The sequence below is a fragment of the Benincasa hispida genome, chromosome 4, assembly GCF_009727055.1.
Source record: "Benincasa hispida cultivar B227 chromosome 4, ASM972705v1, whole genome shotgun sequence".
Taxonomy (NCBI): Eukaryota; Viridiplantae; Streptophyta; class Magnoliopsida; order Cucurbitales; family Cucurbitaceae; genus Benincasa; species Benincasa hispida.
The window spans coordinates 14,966,894-14,984,097 of record NC_052352.1 but is presented as its reverse complement, the minus strand read 5'-3'; the positions used below and the strand labels follow the sequence as shown (position 1 = coordinate 14,984,097).

The following is a 17,204-nucleotide window of genomic DNA, read 5'->3' as shown; positions in this document are numbered from 1 at the left end:
TCTAATCTTAGAGGAAGTAGTACATGTTAGCTCACTTTGATAATCAAATCAATTGTTAACAGTTTGATCTAATGTTTCGTTCTAAATCTTCCTCCTTTCGATTGTAGCATTTCAAGAAATGGTTGTTGAATGAGAAATTTTAGACTAATCACAAATTGTTACGCCATTTCTCAAATCAACGACGAAATTACAAATCATCAAATTTGGGACCAATTAAAGGTTGACATGTGTCCCAAATTAAAATTGAAGAAAAGAACTGGTCAAACCAAATTATGTCATGTATTTTTGTCTTGACTGTTGGATTAAATTAATTATTTTGGTTCAATTAAATATTATTATTTGGCTAAAGTACAAAAAAGCCCAAAAATATGCATAATTTAGTCCAAATGCCAAATAAGGTCCAAATCCAATTAATTGGGTCAAAGGGCTAGGTCTATGGACCAACCAAGCTCAAACCCTTACAAAGAACACCGATCATTAATTACTGTTTAATTAATTACAGTTGTTTTACAGTTAGGTCGAATTACCATTTTACTCATGTAATTACCTCTTGCACCTTAAGTATCAGCAATCCTCTAATGAACAATTCTGTTTATGGTTCAACTAATAAACAAAGTCCCACTCGGGCCAATGAGAGAGTGGGACCTCATTGTTTAAGTTTCAGAGTCAGCAATTAAAGGAATAACTTATTTACTTTCCCTAAAATCGAAAAATAGTGAATTTTATCTTGTGAAGCTATATTTCCAGCTCTTCACTCTTTATCGTCCCCAAAATAGTAGGCATATTGAGTCGAAAGCTAAGGTCACTATCACCCATACAAATCAAAAAACGACCCCCATGAACGGGAGTTCATAACTCACTCAGGATTGAGATTGAGTTATGTGGTTATTATTTGAAATATAAGTTTCTTCAATTAACAGTATTACAAAGAGAGATTATATTTTGTGGTCGAGTCTTATACAGATTCATTGTATAGGATACCCCCATTTACATGTCATCCATGAATGATTTAGATCAAACTGTTTGTAACAGTTACAATATTTTTTAACATTTACAAAGTGAGTCGTATCCATAATGTTACCAGGATAAGGTGTCAAACCTTATCCATATGCTATAGACCTTTTAGGTTATTTCTTGAACATGATTCAATTATATGTCAACCACATACTGTTTAAGTTATATTAAATAACCTCTAATCTTATTTCAAAAAAAAAAAAAAATAGTACTTTATTTATTAATATTTGTTTAAAAGATCTACAGACTACTAGATTTAGGATATGAATTCCAACAAGCGCAACAGCTTTACAACAAAGGATAGACTAATGTGTCACACCCTAAGTTGGCACATGGGTGTTGGATTTGGTGTCCTAAATCTCATATATCTTAGTTCGTAAAAATAAATTTTATTTAATAAAATAAGAGGTATTTTATTAACATTTAGACTACATTAATTCAATATAATAAACTAAGATCTAAGGTTATTTTATGTAACTTAAAACATGTATGTGGTTGATCTACAAATAAATCATGTTTAAGTAATAACCTAAATGGTCTATAGTAAATGGGTAAGGTTGGGTATCTTATCATGGTGATACTACGAATATGGTTCATTTTGTAGTTGTTACAATTGTATTAATATTAATACAATATTAATACACTACGAATTGGAACAACTTTTATTTGGCTTCTCACTTAAGATTATTGAGGATCCTACAATGGAAAAATCAAGGAACTTCACACTCATAATAAGATAGATGAGTGACTCCTCTCATGTTCAATTGGTTTTGATATGAAATCTTATCTAATATGAGATTGACCACTTCATCAAAATTAACGCCAAAATCATAGCGAATGAGAAAATCAATCTAATAATATTCAAGTTAACTAAAGATGGATATAATTGAACTAATTTTTATAATTCAATAATTTAATTGTAACCATCTTCATAATTTAGCAGTGATTGTTTCTGCATTTTAAAGAATATTAATTAGATTGGATTCAATATTAATATCGGATTTTAGTTTTATCTAATTTAATTTTAAAGTAAAATAAATTGGATTATAATTCAAATTAAAAATTATTTTTAATTTGAAAAGAAAGCTGAGAAGGCAAATCAAGGTAGATTTGATTTACTTTTAATAGAAACATGTTTAATGGAAAGTTTTCACTTAACCTGGATACTGGATCCAAACGTCGCTAATCATATTTGCACTTTCTTACAAGAAACTAGTTCCTGGAAGCAACTATCAGAAACTGAAATGACTTTCAAGGTCGGAACATGTGAAGTCATTTCAACAGAAGTAATGGGAGACATCAAGTTATTTTTTTGGAGATTCTTACATTTTACTTGAAAATGTATATTTTGTACCTAAAATGAAAAGAACTTAATCTATGTATCTTGTTTGCTGGAACATATGTATAAAGTCATTTTTGATATAAATGAAGTGTTCATTAGTTCAAAAGGTGTTCAAATGTATAGAGCTAAACATGAAAATAACTTGTATGTGTTAAAACCAATTGAGGCAAAATCTATTTTAAATATAGAGATGTTTAAAATGACAGAAACTCAAAATAAGAAAAGAAAGATTTCTCCTAATGCCTATCTTTGGCACTTGAGATTTTATCACATAAATCTCAATAGGATTGAGAGATTGGTAAAGAATGGTCATCTAAACCAGTTAGAAGATAGATCTTTACCTCCATGTGAATCATGTCTTGAGGGGAAAACGACTAAAAGAACTTTTTCAGAAAAAGGTCTTAGAGTCAAAGAACCTTTAGAACTTATACATTCAGACCTTTGTGGTCTGGTAAATGTTAAAGCTCGGGGAGGATTTGAATATTATGTCAGTTTCATCGATGATTATTCCAGATATGGCTATGTTTACCTAATGCACCATAAGTCTGAAACTTTTAAAAAGTTCAAAGAATTTAAGACTGGGGTTGAGAACTTATTAGGTAAAAGGATAAAAACACTTTAATCAGATCATGATGGTGAATATATGGATTTACAATTCCAAAACTATTTAGTAGAACATGGAATTCAATTCCAACTCACAGCACCTGGTACACCACAACCGAATGGTGTAGCAGAAAGGAGAAATTGAACCTTGTTAGACATGGTTCATTCAATGATAAGTTATGCCTAGTTACCTCAATCCTTTTAGGGGTATGCAGTACAAGATGTTGTACATATACTGAACGTGATTCTTAAAAAAGTGTTTCAAAACACCGTATGAGTTATGAAGAGAACGTAAAGGTAGTTTACGTCATTTCAGAATTTGGGGATGCCTGACACGTGTTGGTGCAAAACCCTAAGAAGTTGGAACGACGTTCAAAGATATGCCTATTTGTAGAATACTCTAAAGAAACAAAAGGTGGTTTATTTTATGATCCTTAGGAAGATAAGGTATTTGTATCGATAAGTGCTACATTCTTGAAAGAGGATCACATAAGAAATTGGTGATAATAAAATAAAATTACTTTTAGGGGGAATGGGGAACGCAATTTATTGTTTGATGCATGTCTTTATGTTATGCGTTTGTACCCATACATCGGAGGTCATACGTTGGAATGGAAAGTATGCGTTCATCTAGTATGCAATGATCATGCATTCCTATCACAAGTTTTCTTGCCTTCTCGCCAAGTATAACGAGAATGCAAGTTTCTCAGGTGATCCGAGGTCGAACATAAGGACTTGTAACTCAATAACGTTTGTGAAGCAATGCGTTTGAGGCGATGAATAAAAGTAAAAAGAAGAAGTTAATGAATTACACACTACTCCTACTCCTAACTAAATAGATTGAGCAATGGAAGACTTGCGATGAGAATTAATAGATATGCAACAACTGTTAACGTATATTAATGTTTATTATCTTAAATCGCTCGAGTAATCCCAGCTCGTCATACTAATGCATCGCACACCTCTCAGTGGTCAGCCGCATGACTATATCACTATAGTGCATGGTTGCGTCGAGCATAAAACCGTGCCTATCTCTAGGAACAATGCATACTTTGCTTTAGTGCATTCCACCTCTTACCTTCTCAGGCAGTTAGATGCGGCTAATTAACTTATAGACAAGCATTGCAACAGCCCATCGACAAGCATTGCTACAGTCTCTCACCAAGCAAAGAGGATTAACTCACTATACTCGCACAACGCACACCTCTCGGTGAGTTGCTACATGTGTCCTATCTCTAGGCTACACGATTGAGTATGCGATCACCCTTGATAAATAAACGATGATAAAGATAAAGAAGATGAGAAAGATGGCATTGAAGGAATTTGGAAATGCATTGATTACAGAATGTAAGTATCTTAAGCCTAAAATGTAATACAATATAGAGATCAGAAAGGAAATGTAAGGCTATGCATCAAGGCTGTTGGTGGTGCCATGGATGGATGGTGGAAACGTCTCTCTCGAGCTCTAACTTTGGCAAAAGCTCCGGTCGTCTCTCGGAATGGGTTGTGGAGGTGAAAAATCCTCAAAGAAAATCTCGATCATGCTCTCATCTGTGACCGCAAGCATCTGTCTTAAGGCAGAAGCTAGGATGCCTTGAAATGAAGGTCCAAGGGGCTATTTATAGAGTTTAAACGCTGACAGCAATCATGATTGCGTTATGTCTCACTGCTGCCTTTGTCGCGGTATGGGTAATGTCATATCATCTTATCTTGTTGATACTCCCAAAGTATGCGTTCGAGCTTGATTCAACTGAAGTATCAACGCATTCCACCCATCTTGCGATCACCCTTCTATTTAAGGTTATCACTCCGTGGCTGCAATCTCCAAGTGATGAACGCATTCGATCGATAGTCACAACTTTCATGCGATGGATGCATGCGGTCGATGGCCGTAACTTTCATGCAATGGACGCATGCGGTCGATGGTTGTAACTTCCATGCGATGGACGTATGCGATCACCGCATGCGTTCGTCTATGCGATAGCTCGGCTTCACCGAATGCGATTGTCTTTGCAGTCGCCTGGCTTCAGCGCATGCGTTTGATTTTGCGATTACTTATTTCCAACGCATGCGTTTGATTCCTGCGATAGCTACAAAAATAGACATTTTGAGACGGAATAACGCATAATATTGAGGTTAGCGAGGATTTAGGTTCTGATCGATGCAAAACTCAATTTTTTCACAAATTCTATGTATTATCACCGCATTTTCTACTTATTAGTCCTCATAATTCTAAATAAAAGGCTTACAATAACTGGCATTTCTGCCCGTTATCAGAAATCATCAACCTCGCAGTAAACTAGTATTAGATGAAATGTCCAGAGAATCTACAAATAAATCAATAAGAGTTGTTGATCAAGTTGGTCCTTCAACAAGAGGTTTTACTCCATCACATCCTTCTCATGAGATGGGAATGCCTCAACGTAGTAGGAGGATTGTTCAACAACCTGACCGCTATTGGGTTTAATAGAAACTCAAGTCATCATATCTGACGATGGCTTAGAGGATCCATTGACCTTTAAACGAACAATGGAAGATGTAGATAAAGATCGATGGATAGAAGCCATGGACCTAAAAATGGAGTCAATGTACTTCAATTCTGTTTATGAACTTGTAGATCAACCAGATGGGGTAAAACCTATTGGTTGCATGTGGATCTACAAAAGAAAATGAGACAAACTAGTAAGATGCAAATTGATAAAGCCAAACTTGTGGCAAAAGGTTTTACCCAAAGAGAGGGGGTAGACTATGAAGAAACTTCCATTAGAATACTTTTATTCATTGTTGCTTTCTATAATTATGAAATCTGGCAAATAGATGTCAAGACAACCTTTTTGAATGGTCATCTTGAAGAAAGTATTTACATGCCTCAACCAGAAGGGTACATTGAACAGGGTTAAGAGCAAAAAGTTTGCAAGCTTTATAGATCCATTTATGGATTGAAACGGACATCTCGATCCTGGAATATAAGGTTTGACAGTGCGATAAAATCTCATGGCTTTGAACATAAGGTTGACGAACCTTGTGTTTACAAGAAAATAGTCAATGAGAATGTAGCTTTCTTGGTCCTTTATGTTGATGATATCATGCTCATTAGGAATGAGACAGGTGATAGCTTTAGAAAAGAGCTATTATTCCTAACTTAATTTGGACTCGTTAATAGAGTTTATGTGTTTATTGTATTATTTTGTAGGTCCCGAGCAATCAAGAGGTAAAATTGGCAATTTAGAGCTGAACAGGGTTAATTTGGAGTAAACTGGAGTTGATTTGAGCATCCGGGCTTCAAAGGAGTCAAAAAGACCAAAATGCCCCTACTTTAGCATTGCAACGATTGTTCTATAGGAAGCCTCAATGCTCGCTTGACACTGAAAGGCAGTAGCCTGATGTTCAGAAGAGCATTACAATGCTCTAAGTTAGCAGCAACGCCACCAATGCAACGTTTCTCTAACGCTCGTGGCTTATTTGTCGAGTGTTGCAACGTTGTTTTTTGGCGTTACGACACTACAATTTTTTCTATAAATACCTTCCTTTGTCTTTAAGTCCAAATATGCTAACTTTTAGGGGTTGAGTTGATGGAAGTTGAAGTTAAACTTCATTCTTCTTCCTTTCCCTTCAGAATTTAGTGTCTTTAGATTATTTATTTATTTATTTTTGGGTTGTAATCGATGGATTGGATGTGTATCTCGAATTTGTTTATGAATTAAGGGGTAACTTCTATCTAATTTCCTTTGGGCAAGAGCCCTATGTTTATTTTCTTGAAGGATTTCTAATTAATTTAACTGAATTGTTGTGAACTCTTTTAGATGTTTGATTGAACTTTAATGTGAATTTTCTAAATTGATCTGACAAATCGGTTTATTGAAATTCTTGTTTGCAAAATCGTCATAGCCTATGCCTATATATTGATTGATTTAGTTGCGCATATTAGGATCGCATGTGTAAAATCTAGACTTTTTCTGACCAAACGCATGTATGCCCTAATATAATCTTTTCCAAATAAATCATGTTATAAGATATGACTTTTCTGACTTATAGTATGTCTCGACAATTGAACCATTTTATAATGCAATTCAATTTGTAATGTGTATGTATCCAACTGAGAGAATCGGATGATAAATACTAGAGATTGAACCACATTATCAACACAAGTTCAACTCCACGAAATAGATTTCTCCATAAACACATAAATTGGCAGTACTAGAGATCGAACCATATCCGCGTCAAATCTATATCAACCCAAGTTCAATTCCATAAAACACGTTTTCCTAAAAACTCCGTGCATATTTTCATGTCCAAAAAATGCGACAGGGAAAACTTTGCTTGAGTTGACAAAAGCTAAGAATAAAAATAAAATCGAGTTACTGAACGGTTTTTCAAGTTAAATTACTAGGTTTGTCTAAACCTTTATTATCGTTTTATTTGTTTCTCGTAGCGATACACAGTAGCACTGGCCACTTGGCGCCCACTAATTGGAGGGAGAGCGCAACCCGTTTTCATGACGTTTTAGAAATTGTGACATTTTCGCACTCACCGTACGATAAGGTGGCGCACTGTGATTGGTGGAATGACGGACACAGCAAGACTTAAGATGCAAGTTCGATTAAGGGTAGAATCGTATTTCCGTGCTACCTCGATCGCTTCTTTATTAGGCCATCTTAGCAATATTCTTCCTCAGCGCCATATTACGCGTTGCTCTGAAGCTCGATTTTTCTTGCTGTCTTCATCCCTTTCAATACACCTCTGTGCAGCTCTCAGAGGTAATTCCAATCTCCGGAATCTCGATCTGCTTTGATTGTTTTTGAGTTACAGTTCTTTAGAAAATAGCGATAGATCCATTTCATTCCGTTCTTGTGTTTCTCCCTTTGATTTTATGTCGGAGTAAGTTACTTCTTACACTGTTACCATCGGTTCCTCTGATTATTAAATCGTTTTTTTCAAGAATATCGACGATTTTTACTCCTGTTAAAGGCTTTCTGTTCGATTTCGAACTTTTTAACGTGTTTAGCGGATCTATGGTTCCGATCTGTTCTGTTTGGGGCTTAATTGTTTGCTTCTCATAGATCCTGGTAATGGAATGATGGTTATTTAAAGGTATTGTATGAGCCAACCGGTGCTTCGGATGATCACAATTGCGATCTCACAGTGTCGCATGCATTATATCATTCATTTGCTCACTTTCTTCTCCGTGCAATTAAATGCATGGTATTACTTTCCTGGATTTCTTATGCTTCTTTTTTTTTTTTTTTTTTTTTAAACTGTGGATTTAACCATTTCTTTTTCGAATCAACAGTGTTCTTAAATAATTTCAGCGATTGTTCCCGTTCGTAATCATTGACATTTCTCTTTGAGTATAATACTTTTGCTTTAAAAATGCAGGAACTTCTAAGTTACGAGCAGAAATGGGGCTCACCTTCGCAAAGCTCTTCAGTCGGCTGTTTGCTAAAAAGGAGATGAGAATTCTGATGGTTGGACTTGATGCTGCTGGTAAGACGACCATTCTCTATAAACTCAAGCTTGGAGAGATCGTCACAACTATTCCTACCATCGGTATTATCCCTCCCTTCCTTTCGTTCTTTGTGTGTAATTCTGTTTTTACGCTACTTAATAGATTGTGTAATCATTTTAGAGGAGCTACTAGGCTTAGTATATTTTCATTGATGTGGTTGGATTCCATGACACTTACATTTGAAATTATAATTGATTTTATCTTTATTTGCAGGGTTTAACGTGGAGACTGTGGAATATAAGAACATCAGCTTCACTGTCTGGGATGTCGGTGGTCAGGACAAAGTATGAATTTAGACGTCTATTTTTCATCATTGGTTAGCTGTGTACAAGTTTCTCAGTGCATTTTTCTCTCTAATATAATTTATTCATAAAAAATTGTCGTCTTTGCATAATCAATAAATGAAATTTGTCTTTCCACAGATTCGTCCATTGTGGAGGCACTATTTCCAGAACACTCAAGGTCTTATATTTGTGGTGGACAGTAACGATAGAGACCGTGTGGTTGAGGCGAGGGATGAATTGCATAGAATGCTGAATGAGGTATGATGAATGTCCGGTATCATTCATTAACTTTAATTGTTAGGATCTGTAGATTTCATGGTATACACTCTATCAATAGAGCTATCATGTTTAGTGATAAATATGACATTTTAAACTTTGGTGGATAGATTTGATGATAATTTATTGCATGCCACATGTATGAAATTCGTTTTTTTTTTTTTTCTGTCCGGTGAAAACCAGACAATAATGGTTTATATTTAATTATAGGAGATTGATTGTGCTTCTTTGTGCTTTGTATTTTTTTTTTTCCTCTAATATCCTATGAATAAGGACTTTATAATTCAAATGACTGTGAGTTACTTTGGAAAGTACTTTCATTTCTCAATATTTTGTTCAGAGGTCACAGTTTTCTAATGCCTCTTAGACGACATTGGTTTAGAAGTTAGAACTACGCTTAGTACTTAACAATACATAAACAAGGATTCAGCATGGCTTTGCTATTATCAGTATATATATTGGAGATTTTATGATAAATAGCACTTGAAATTTGTCGGCATTGGATTAAAGATGCTAAAATTTCATGCAATATGGACTACCACCATATTTCCACCCAGGGAGATCATTCCTTTTGTTTCTCCCGATTATTTATTTTACTTGTTTGCTCCTTGATTTGAATTGGACCATTGGTCAATTATTTTATTGGGTTAAGGACATGTATGCTAAGATGGATTTGTGTTTTTTTTAATCACCGACTTCAGGATGAGCTTCGAGATGCAGTATTACTGGTGTTTGCTAACAAACAAGATCTTCCCAATGCAATGAATGCCGCTGAGATTACTGATAAGCTTGGTCTTCACTCTCTTCGGCAGCGCCATTGGTAATCTTTGTGTTCTTCCATCCATTACTCTTTTTGCTTCATGCATATTGTTCTAAAGTCGGATGAACATCTGTGGTGTTTATAGGTATATCCAGAGCACTTGTGCAACCTCCGGGGAAGGGCTTTATGAGGGATTAGATTGGCTCTCAAACAACATTGCTAACAAGGTACGTGCCCCCTTTTCCTTGGGTACTCGACCTTAATTTATATTTAGTTCACGTAAAGTTTTATATAATTGGTTTATTTTCGAGCTGCTTTTAAATATAGAAAAATAAATAAAAATATTTACAAAATATAACAAAATTTTAGTCTATCATTGTCTATCAGCATCTATCATTGATAATTCGAAAATTTTGCTATATTTTGTAAATATTTTCAAGAGTTTCACTATTTGAAATAATTTTTCTTTTCTTTAAATTTCATGTATTTATTTTAGATTTTATTATCAAAATCTCGTAACTCTTTCCTTTTTCAATATTTACTTGAGAATAAAAAAAAAATCATACCAGTAATAGAAGGGAGATTGAGTGTTCGAGGACTAGAGGAGAATATTTTTTAAGAGAATTTCAAAAGCTTTTTAGAATTAAGGTTAAATTGCAAAAATAATAATAAATAAAAAGGTTAAATCGCGAGTATAGGTTCTGAATTTTTACATTTGTGTCTGACCAGGCCGTGAACCTTAAAGAGTATATACTAGATTCCTTAACCGTAAAGAGTATTATCTAATTGGTGCTTGAACTTTTTAATTTTGTGGGATATCTTAACTTTTTCAAATTAACAAAGATTGAATTTTGTGTCTAATAAAACATTTAATTTTGTGTCCAATAGATTTGTGAATTTTAAAAAATATCGAATAGGTAAAATACTGGTTAGACTCAAAACTGAAAGCAGAAAAGTTTATTAGGTACATATTCAAAAGTGAAATTTATTAGGCACATAATCAAGAGTGAAAATTTAGTAGATACTTTTTAGAGTTCAAAGACTCAAAAGTTCATGGATTGAAGAATAAAGAAAAAATTATAATCGGAGTGGGTTTCAAGTATTTATTGAAATGCAGGTGTGGCCTTCCGAGAGTGTAGTGTTACCTACAATTTTGTATTCAACTATATTTCAAAATAATAATGAATATTTAGATCATAAAAGTCAAAATCGAATTTATATTTCTCATTGAAGAATCATGGACAAAAATTGGTTAAAAGTTGAACACTGTTACAACTTTTTATCTTACTGTTTCATCGAATGGACTAAATAATACTCTATTGGTGCATTATATAGAGCACTAAAAAAGTTATGACTTGCGATTAATTTGATATTCTGTGTGTTGATGAACATTGACATACTGTATGGAATGTTGTGTGTAATGCAGGCATAAAGCTGTTAAAAGAGTTGTCTTGTAGACTGGCAATCCTGGATGCAGGGGTGAATGTTATCTATTTTTTCTTGTTTTTTGGGGAATAGTTATGCCTTTTCTTTAGGGATTGATCTTTCGCAGTATATGGGGTCATATTGTAATGGTCGTTTGTGTACTCACCTGGGCTCATGTGTGTTTAATGAGATGTAATACAAACTTTAACCCCCTCACTTCCTCATCTGAAATTTGTTTTACTTCACATTCTTTTGACAAGTATCTATCTCATCTTGGCTTGAAGTGCCCACAATTAGTTCTTACCAAAAGATCCCTCAAAATTATCAGTTTCGTTTCCATTCAATACTAAGTTTATACTTACAAATCCATTGGATCAAAACCATTTTTGTAACATTCATCGTCCACAAACCTACCATCTTCAAACAGAAGAGGGGCAACTTCTTTAAGTCTTTGTGGTCTTCGATCATTCCCCTCTATCGCTGAAATAATCATTTTCTTTATGGTTTCTTCAACAATTCCCCCTTCTGACTGGTGAGTTTGCAAGCCAAGAATTGAAAGGCATTCGTTTTTGAAATCCATGTCATTGGAGTATAAAACCAGGCCAGCAACCGCTTTGGCAAGATCAGGGGCAAACTTACTGATCTGAAGATGAACATGAAAGCAAGTTTATGAAGCTGCACCTAATTCCTACGAGAAGCCTACTAGACAGTTTTCATGAATAACATGCAAGGACCTGATCATGAATACCTAATTTTAAGAAAGCAAGCTCCTATCCTTTTTGAATCAAAACACTTTTCCTAGTGCATGGTCGGCCATTTGTATGATAAAGCGAGTGCAAATTACTTGCCGAACTTGATGTCTTTTTTTAATAAAATAATGCCATTGAGATTTTGAAAACAGGTAACACGTGCAAAAGGATTGTCAAGTATCCGTTGCATTTCCGAGATAACTTGTCGTAATAAAATCAATTTGAAAGTTGAACGTGTAATAAAATCAATTTTTTAAAAAAACATCTACTCAATGATTAATTTAGTCTGTGCACTCCTGACAGTGAAATAGAGATCTACCTTGAGGGTATCGGCACTGAGAAGAAATCCCGTATATTTATTCTTGAAGTCGTCCAGTGCAAGTTGAACTGCTTTTCTTATGAGTTTTTTATCATACCGAGTCTGCTGCACCATTGGCGTGGCTTCCGCCACAATCTAAGGCGGAAAACGGATTTTAGACCATATAAAATAACGATCAAAATGATCGTTCAATTTTTCCTTTTTTCGGAAGAAAAAAAATAATCGTTCATTATTAAACCCTTAAACATAAGACTTAATGAATAATACCTTATGATAGCAGTGGACAACGATATGAATATGAAAAGAGAAGGGCATGTCTCCCCACTTTAATAGTGCATGGCTGCTTTGATTGATAGCACATTCCAAAGTCAATCCATAACGTTTCCAGTCGATGCCTGTTAATGCCTTCAGAAATGCCTCAGTGATCGAACAAGGCACAAAATCTTTAAAACAGAGAACCTACGTAATCATGTGCAATAATCAAAGTTAGGCCAGAGTTGTAATCATCAAAGAAGAAACTTCCTCATATTTCGTAATTGGAAAACTTGCATGGTACTTTCAAGGAAGGGATGTAATAGATTAAACAACCTTTGTATCAGAGCATCCTCCCCCAAAGCAATTATTGGTCGGATTTGATATTTCACTAATCACAACCGCTGCCTCCACTACCAGTTTGGTAATTTTATGCTTCTCTTCACAAACCATTCCACCACCACTCCTCAGATCATCCCTAAAGTTCGATATTTGGAACGAAAAAAAAAAAAACACACAAACAAAGCACATCTTAGGGGGAGTTCAGCAGCTTTTTTTTTCTTTTTTTTTTTTTAACAACTAAATTATTTGAACTGTGAGTGCGGAGTTGAGGTAAGTTTCCCTAAACCTAGCAAAAATGTAGAACAAAGTATGTCGTATCTCATCAGGAAATTATTTATTCTCTTTATAAGCACCTAAAACCAGTTTAGTCTAACAATGAGTTGGTGTAAATTGAAGTGACAAACTCACCTGTTAGGGAAACAAGAGTCACACGTCGAACTAGATCCATGCCTTAATACATAATCCTCAAGGCCCAATTTCAAATGATCAAGGGTGGAGGCTGTAAAAGAGGAACTAGAGGACAAGTTTTCCAGGAAAACAGCATCATTACGTGACCCTGGGATATCCTGGCCGTCGGCCACAACTTCCATTGCAATATTCTTGTGAAATTCAAAAAGCTTATGAGTTCCTTTAGTGCTAGACCATCGCCATAGAAAAGTAAGGTAATTTGAAATATATATTCATGTAGATCATTTATTCCCTATAGTTCAGGTTTCTGCATGCATCTTTCTTGTACATGATACATTCATCTGTTATTTCTAACATGATACCTTCCCAAGTCATGCATAACTAGTATATAACAATATGAGAGAGACTATATTGACAAAATCAGTCCTAATTAGAAATACGTGGATCAAAAGCCAGATAAAGAGGACAATAAAATGCAGTTCCTTTGCAGAGTTCTACTGAAATTTGTTTTCAGCATATAATATTTGAAATGTGAACTTACTGGGATGTTTAGAATGAGAATCTGCAAAATAAAGCGGGACACGCTCAGGTAAGATATGGCTATAATTCAATAAAGAAAAACACCTTAAGAAATATAAATTCCACAATTGATTTGAAACACCAATCGTGTTGATTTGAGATATAAAGCTGCTCAATATCACTAGTATAAGAAATCATAAAAAGTTGAGAATTCAAAACAAAATTCGAAGTCTACTATAATGACGGAAGAAGCTACCAAAACATGAATTTATTCTGTATGGGCTTTCAAAAGATCTACACTAACGACTAATTAGGCTCGTCTCAAGCAAGTTAATAATAGAATTGATCTCCTTGCTTCGGTCTTTTGAAATTTTATCTCCAAAATGAGAGTCGAGATTGCGTCGCATGTTTTGAGAATATAGCAAAGTATCCTAAGATCCTCACAAACTTCACTTTCACTTTCTATCTCATTGAACCCACCGCGCTGTTTTTAATGCTTAAAAGAAAGCCAAAAAAAAAAAAAAAAAAACAGTTCATTTCCATTTTATTGGTTTGACTGCATACGAATGCCTTTACAGCTATCCTTAAGAACTATGAGTAACGGCTGGCCATCAAATGGTTTGAGTAATGGTCACAGTTACAGTCCATGATAGGAAGAGTGCAAGTAGTTCATAATTACCCTTGACTCCAATCTTGATATTTCGTCTGAGAACTGATTCATATTGTTTTGTATAAAAGAGCCTTTCAATCTAATTGCAACCGGGCAGTGCTCCAAATGGAAGCATTGTGCATATTGACTTGTTCATTTTGTGCAAACAGTAACTAAAACCGTAGTATTCCAGCGAAGGTAACAAGGAAGAGAAGACTTGAAAAATATTAAAGCGGTATAGCAGGCATACCGCAAAAAAAATAGTTAAGATCCAATCAAATGCTTTCCTAAGATAGCAATCAGTAATAGGTTCAGCAATAAAGAAGAAAGAGACCTGATGAAAGAAGCAGTTGATCTCCGCCAGCAAAACATCAACACTTTCAGAAACAGACAAACACACTTCGGTTCCACTAATTAATTTATTCAAAAAGGTCGGATTACTGCCTAATCCAAATAAAAATAAAGAGAAGTGACCAAAAAGTTAAAACGGTTACATACCTGAATTTCACACCATGCTTAATATTTGAAGGTAGCCAAATTGGCTTCCTGGTAGTGACATTCTCTTTCAGATTCAACTGATAGCAACTTATCTCGGTGTCAAGAATATCTGTAATCTCTACAGGGCCGTTAGTATATGTACAATAAGCACAAAATTTTAATAGAGTACAACTTTATGGAGCAAAGCAACTCAAAATGTATAACAATATGCTAGAAGTGCTGGCAAATTGTCGATAAATCAATTTTTTTATCCATCAATTTAGAATTCCATCTTGTTTTCTTTATCATCCGTTGACACTAAACTTATCCTGCACCTATGCTGCTGTGCACTTAGGAAGTGAAATAGAAATTCCACATACAGTAAAAAAGTACAGAAAGTGTTGATGAATGATTAGGAAGTGATATAGAAATTCCGTATACAGTAAAACAGTACAGAAAGTGTTGATATATGATTAGGAAGGGATCGCTAATTCTAGGATATAGCTATTGACTATTCCTTGGAGGTGTTGATGCAGATGTTAATTTCATTCTTCCCCGGGCCATTAACTAAAACTATAGTAATTTTGAGAAAATGGAACTTACCGGTAGTTTTCACATAAACAATTCCGTCTGCATAAAACACCGGAAATGTATTAATCCACCTAATGCAGAGTATTTAAATGATTTTTCGACATGAAGATAGATATATATATATAACCGAGATAACTACAGCAAACAAATAAAAAATTGATGAAGTATGGTTTGCTCAATGCAGCTTTTTGAGAGGACGATGGTTGGACTCGCTGTTTGTGAAAAGCCTCAGATTAGCCTATTTGACTAAGGAGAAAATATAAGGAATTGTTTGTTAAACAATGTATGCACGCGTTGCCTTATAGGTAGGAAGGCAGCTAACGGTAAGAGAAGTTACGCATACTCAGGAAAACAATAAGATGTCTACTGCTATCGATGAGCTACTGCACTGAATATAACGCAGGCTAAGAAATCAATAAAACAATAACGCGAATGATAGTTAAATAATGTAGAGGTATTAATCAAAGCATTTTACTATTCATCAAGCGCTGCCAGAGTGGTTGAGGAGCAGAGTCAATTACTCACCCCACGTTTCGGCAAGGATACCTTCAACGGGGCACTTCAAATCTTGAAACTCCTGTATGCAGCTTCCAAGGCCGGTATCTGAAACTACATTAAAGGGAGGGGGAAAAAAAAAAACAAGAATATTACTCTGTTTCGAAGTTTTCATTTGTAATTTTTCAAGCTTTGGTGCTTCATTCAAACTCGTTGAAACGAACGTGACGGACTGATAACAGAGTCGTAAAAATGTGTGATAAACCAATTGAAAAGGACTAAAAATTAGACTCATCAAGCAGACATTGTTTTGATCACTTACTAGAAATACAAACAAGTGGAGGATCGGAAGCGGGAGAGCGTTGCAGAAGAACTGAGAGTCTGCAAAGTCGTTCGGAACATATGCATCTCCGTATTGCCGAAGAAATTAGCTGCACTAAGCAAGCTCAGGACGAGGCTTCTTTAAAATCTCTCTCATGCTTTGAGTCTCAGAGCAGAAAAAAGGAAGAAGAAGAAGATAAAAAGGTTCGGAACTTACATGTAGGTAGAGTTCTTGAAGAGAAGCAAATTCCATGATTGCAGCTTTGAGAGAATACTAAAACCAACTCCCGCGCTCCCGCAAATAAAACTTGCACCACTGCTTCCAATTCAAATCTCAGTTTTATCTGATTCAAGTTGGGCCCGGCCTACGAACAAAAATTTCATAACGAGGGCCCAATCCACTTTGATGTTTGCTGATTTCTTTTTTGTTGAAAAAAATACTTTAAAATACGTATAATAAAGTTTTCATACCTTTTTCTAAATAACTTAATTTATTTTTTATTTATATGATGAGAATGAAATGCACAAAAATGATTGAGATATTGCTCTATTTTTTATTAATAATTTTGTTGTTTTTTTTTTTTTAGAGAGAGCCAGTCCTATATTTCAGATTCACCCTCTTGCAAAAACAACTTTTATTTATTTTTTTAACAAAGAAATTGGGACCGTGAACCGTGAAGATAATATTAGAAATGATTTCAAAATAATGTTTTATTTAATTTGTTATCCCATGTGATTTAACTTTTAAGATTACTCGAAATTTGTTCTAATTTCTTAGTGCATAATAATCTCCTAACATTTACTGACTAAATATTTTGTATTAATATAGGATGCCAATTCTTTGGAGGGAAACCATAAATGTTCGTTCAGAT

At 34.7% G+C, this 17,204-nt stretch overlaps 2 protein-coding genes across 4 annotated transcripts; one reads left to right on the top strand and one right to left on the bottom strand.

Moving 5' to 3' along the window:
• Positions 1 to 7,508: 7,508 nt before the first annotated feature.
• On the top strand, positions 7,509 to 11,434 carry LOC120075824 (ADP-ribosylation factor 2-like). Its single transcript, XM_039029507.1, has 7 exons — positions 7,509 to 7,716; positions 8,336 to 8,506; positions 8,679 to 8,749; positions 8,888 to 9,007; positions 9,727 to 9,845; positions 9,931 to 10,012; positions 11,212 to 11,434. The coding sequence occupies exons 1-7, from the start codon at positions 7,524 to 7,526 to the stop codon at positions 11,215 to 11,217; spliced, it is 762 nt and encodes a 253-aa protein (XP_038885435.1). The 5' UTR covers positions 7,509 to 7,523; the 3' UTR covers positions 11,218 to 11,434.
• On the bottom strand, positions 11,279 to 16,965 carry LOC120075821 (type 2 DNA topoisomerase 6 subunit B-like). Of its 3 annotated transcripts, none has more exons than XM_039029502.1 (12): positions 16,550 to 16,963; positions 16,334 to 16,442; positions 16,042 to 16,125; positions 15,529 to 15,555; positions 14,947 to 15,064; positions 14,783 to 14,858; positions 13,822 to 13,842; positions 13,281 to 13,471; positions 12,867 to 13,008; positions 12,546 to 12,737; positions 12,279 to 12,413; positions 11,279 to 11,853 (listed from the first exon to the last, which is right to left on the bottom strand). In XM_039029502.1, exons 1-12 carry the CDS (start codon positions 16,583 to 16,585, stop codon positions 11,569 to 11,571), a joined length of 1,416 nt encoding a protein of 471 aa, XP_038885430.1. In that variant the 5' UTR covers positions 16,586 to 16,963; the 3' UTR covers positions 11,279 to 11,568. The 3 variants fall into 3 exon arrangements, with proteins under 3 accessions (XP_038885430.1, XP_038885431.1, XP_038885432.1); XM_039029503.1 differs by having other exon boundaries at positions 14,947 to 15,055; positions 16,550 to 16,960; XM_039029504.1 differs by lacking the exon at positions 13,822 to 13,842 and having other exon boundaries at positions 16,550 to 16,965.
• Positions 16,966 to 17,204: the final 239 nt, after the last annotated feature.

Excerpts from the sequence above, each read along its gene's own strand:
- LOC120075824 (XM_039029507.1), top strand. The coding sequence starts at position 7,524 with ATGACGGACACAGCAAGACTTAAGATGCAAGTTCGATTAAGGGTAGAA. Across the intron at positions 8,507-8,678 it reads CACAACTATTCCTACCATCG|GGTTTAACGTGGAGACTGTG; the intron begins GTATTATCCCTC and ends CTTTATTTGCAG. Across the intron at positions 9,846-9,930 it reads TCTCTTCGGCAGCGCCATTG|GTATATCCAGAGCACTTGTG; the intron begins GTAATCTTTGTG and ends TGGTGTTTATAG.
- LOC120075821 (XM_039029502.1), bottom strand. The coding sequence starts at position 16,585 with ATGGAATTTGCTTCTCTTCAAGAACTCTACCTACAT. Across the intron at positions 16,126-16,333 it reads TCCACTTGTTTGTATTTCTA|TTTCAGATACCGGCCTTGGA; the intron begins GTAAGTGATCAA and ends CCTTTAATGTAG. Across the intron at positions 15,065-15,528 it reads TGTTTATGTGAAAACTACCG|AGATTACAGATATTCTTGAC; the intron begins GTAAGTTCCATT and ends ACGGCCCTGTAG.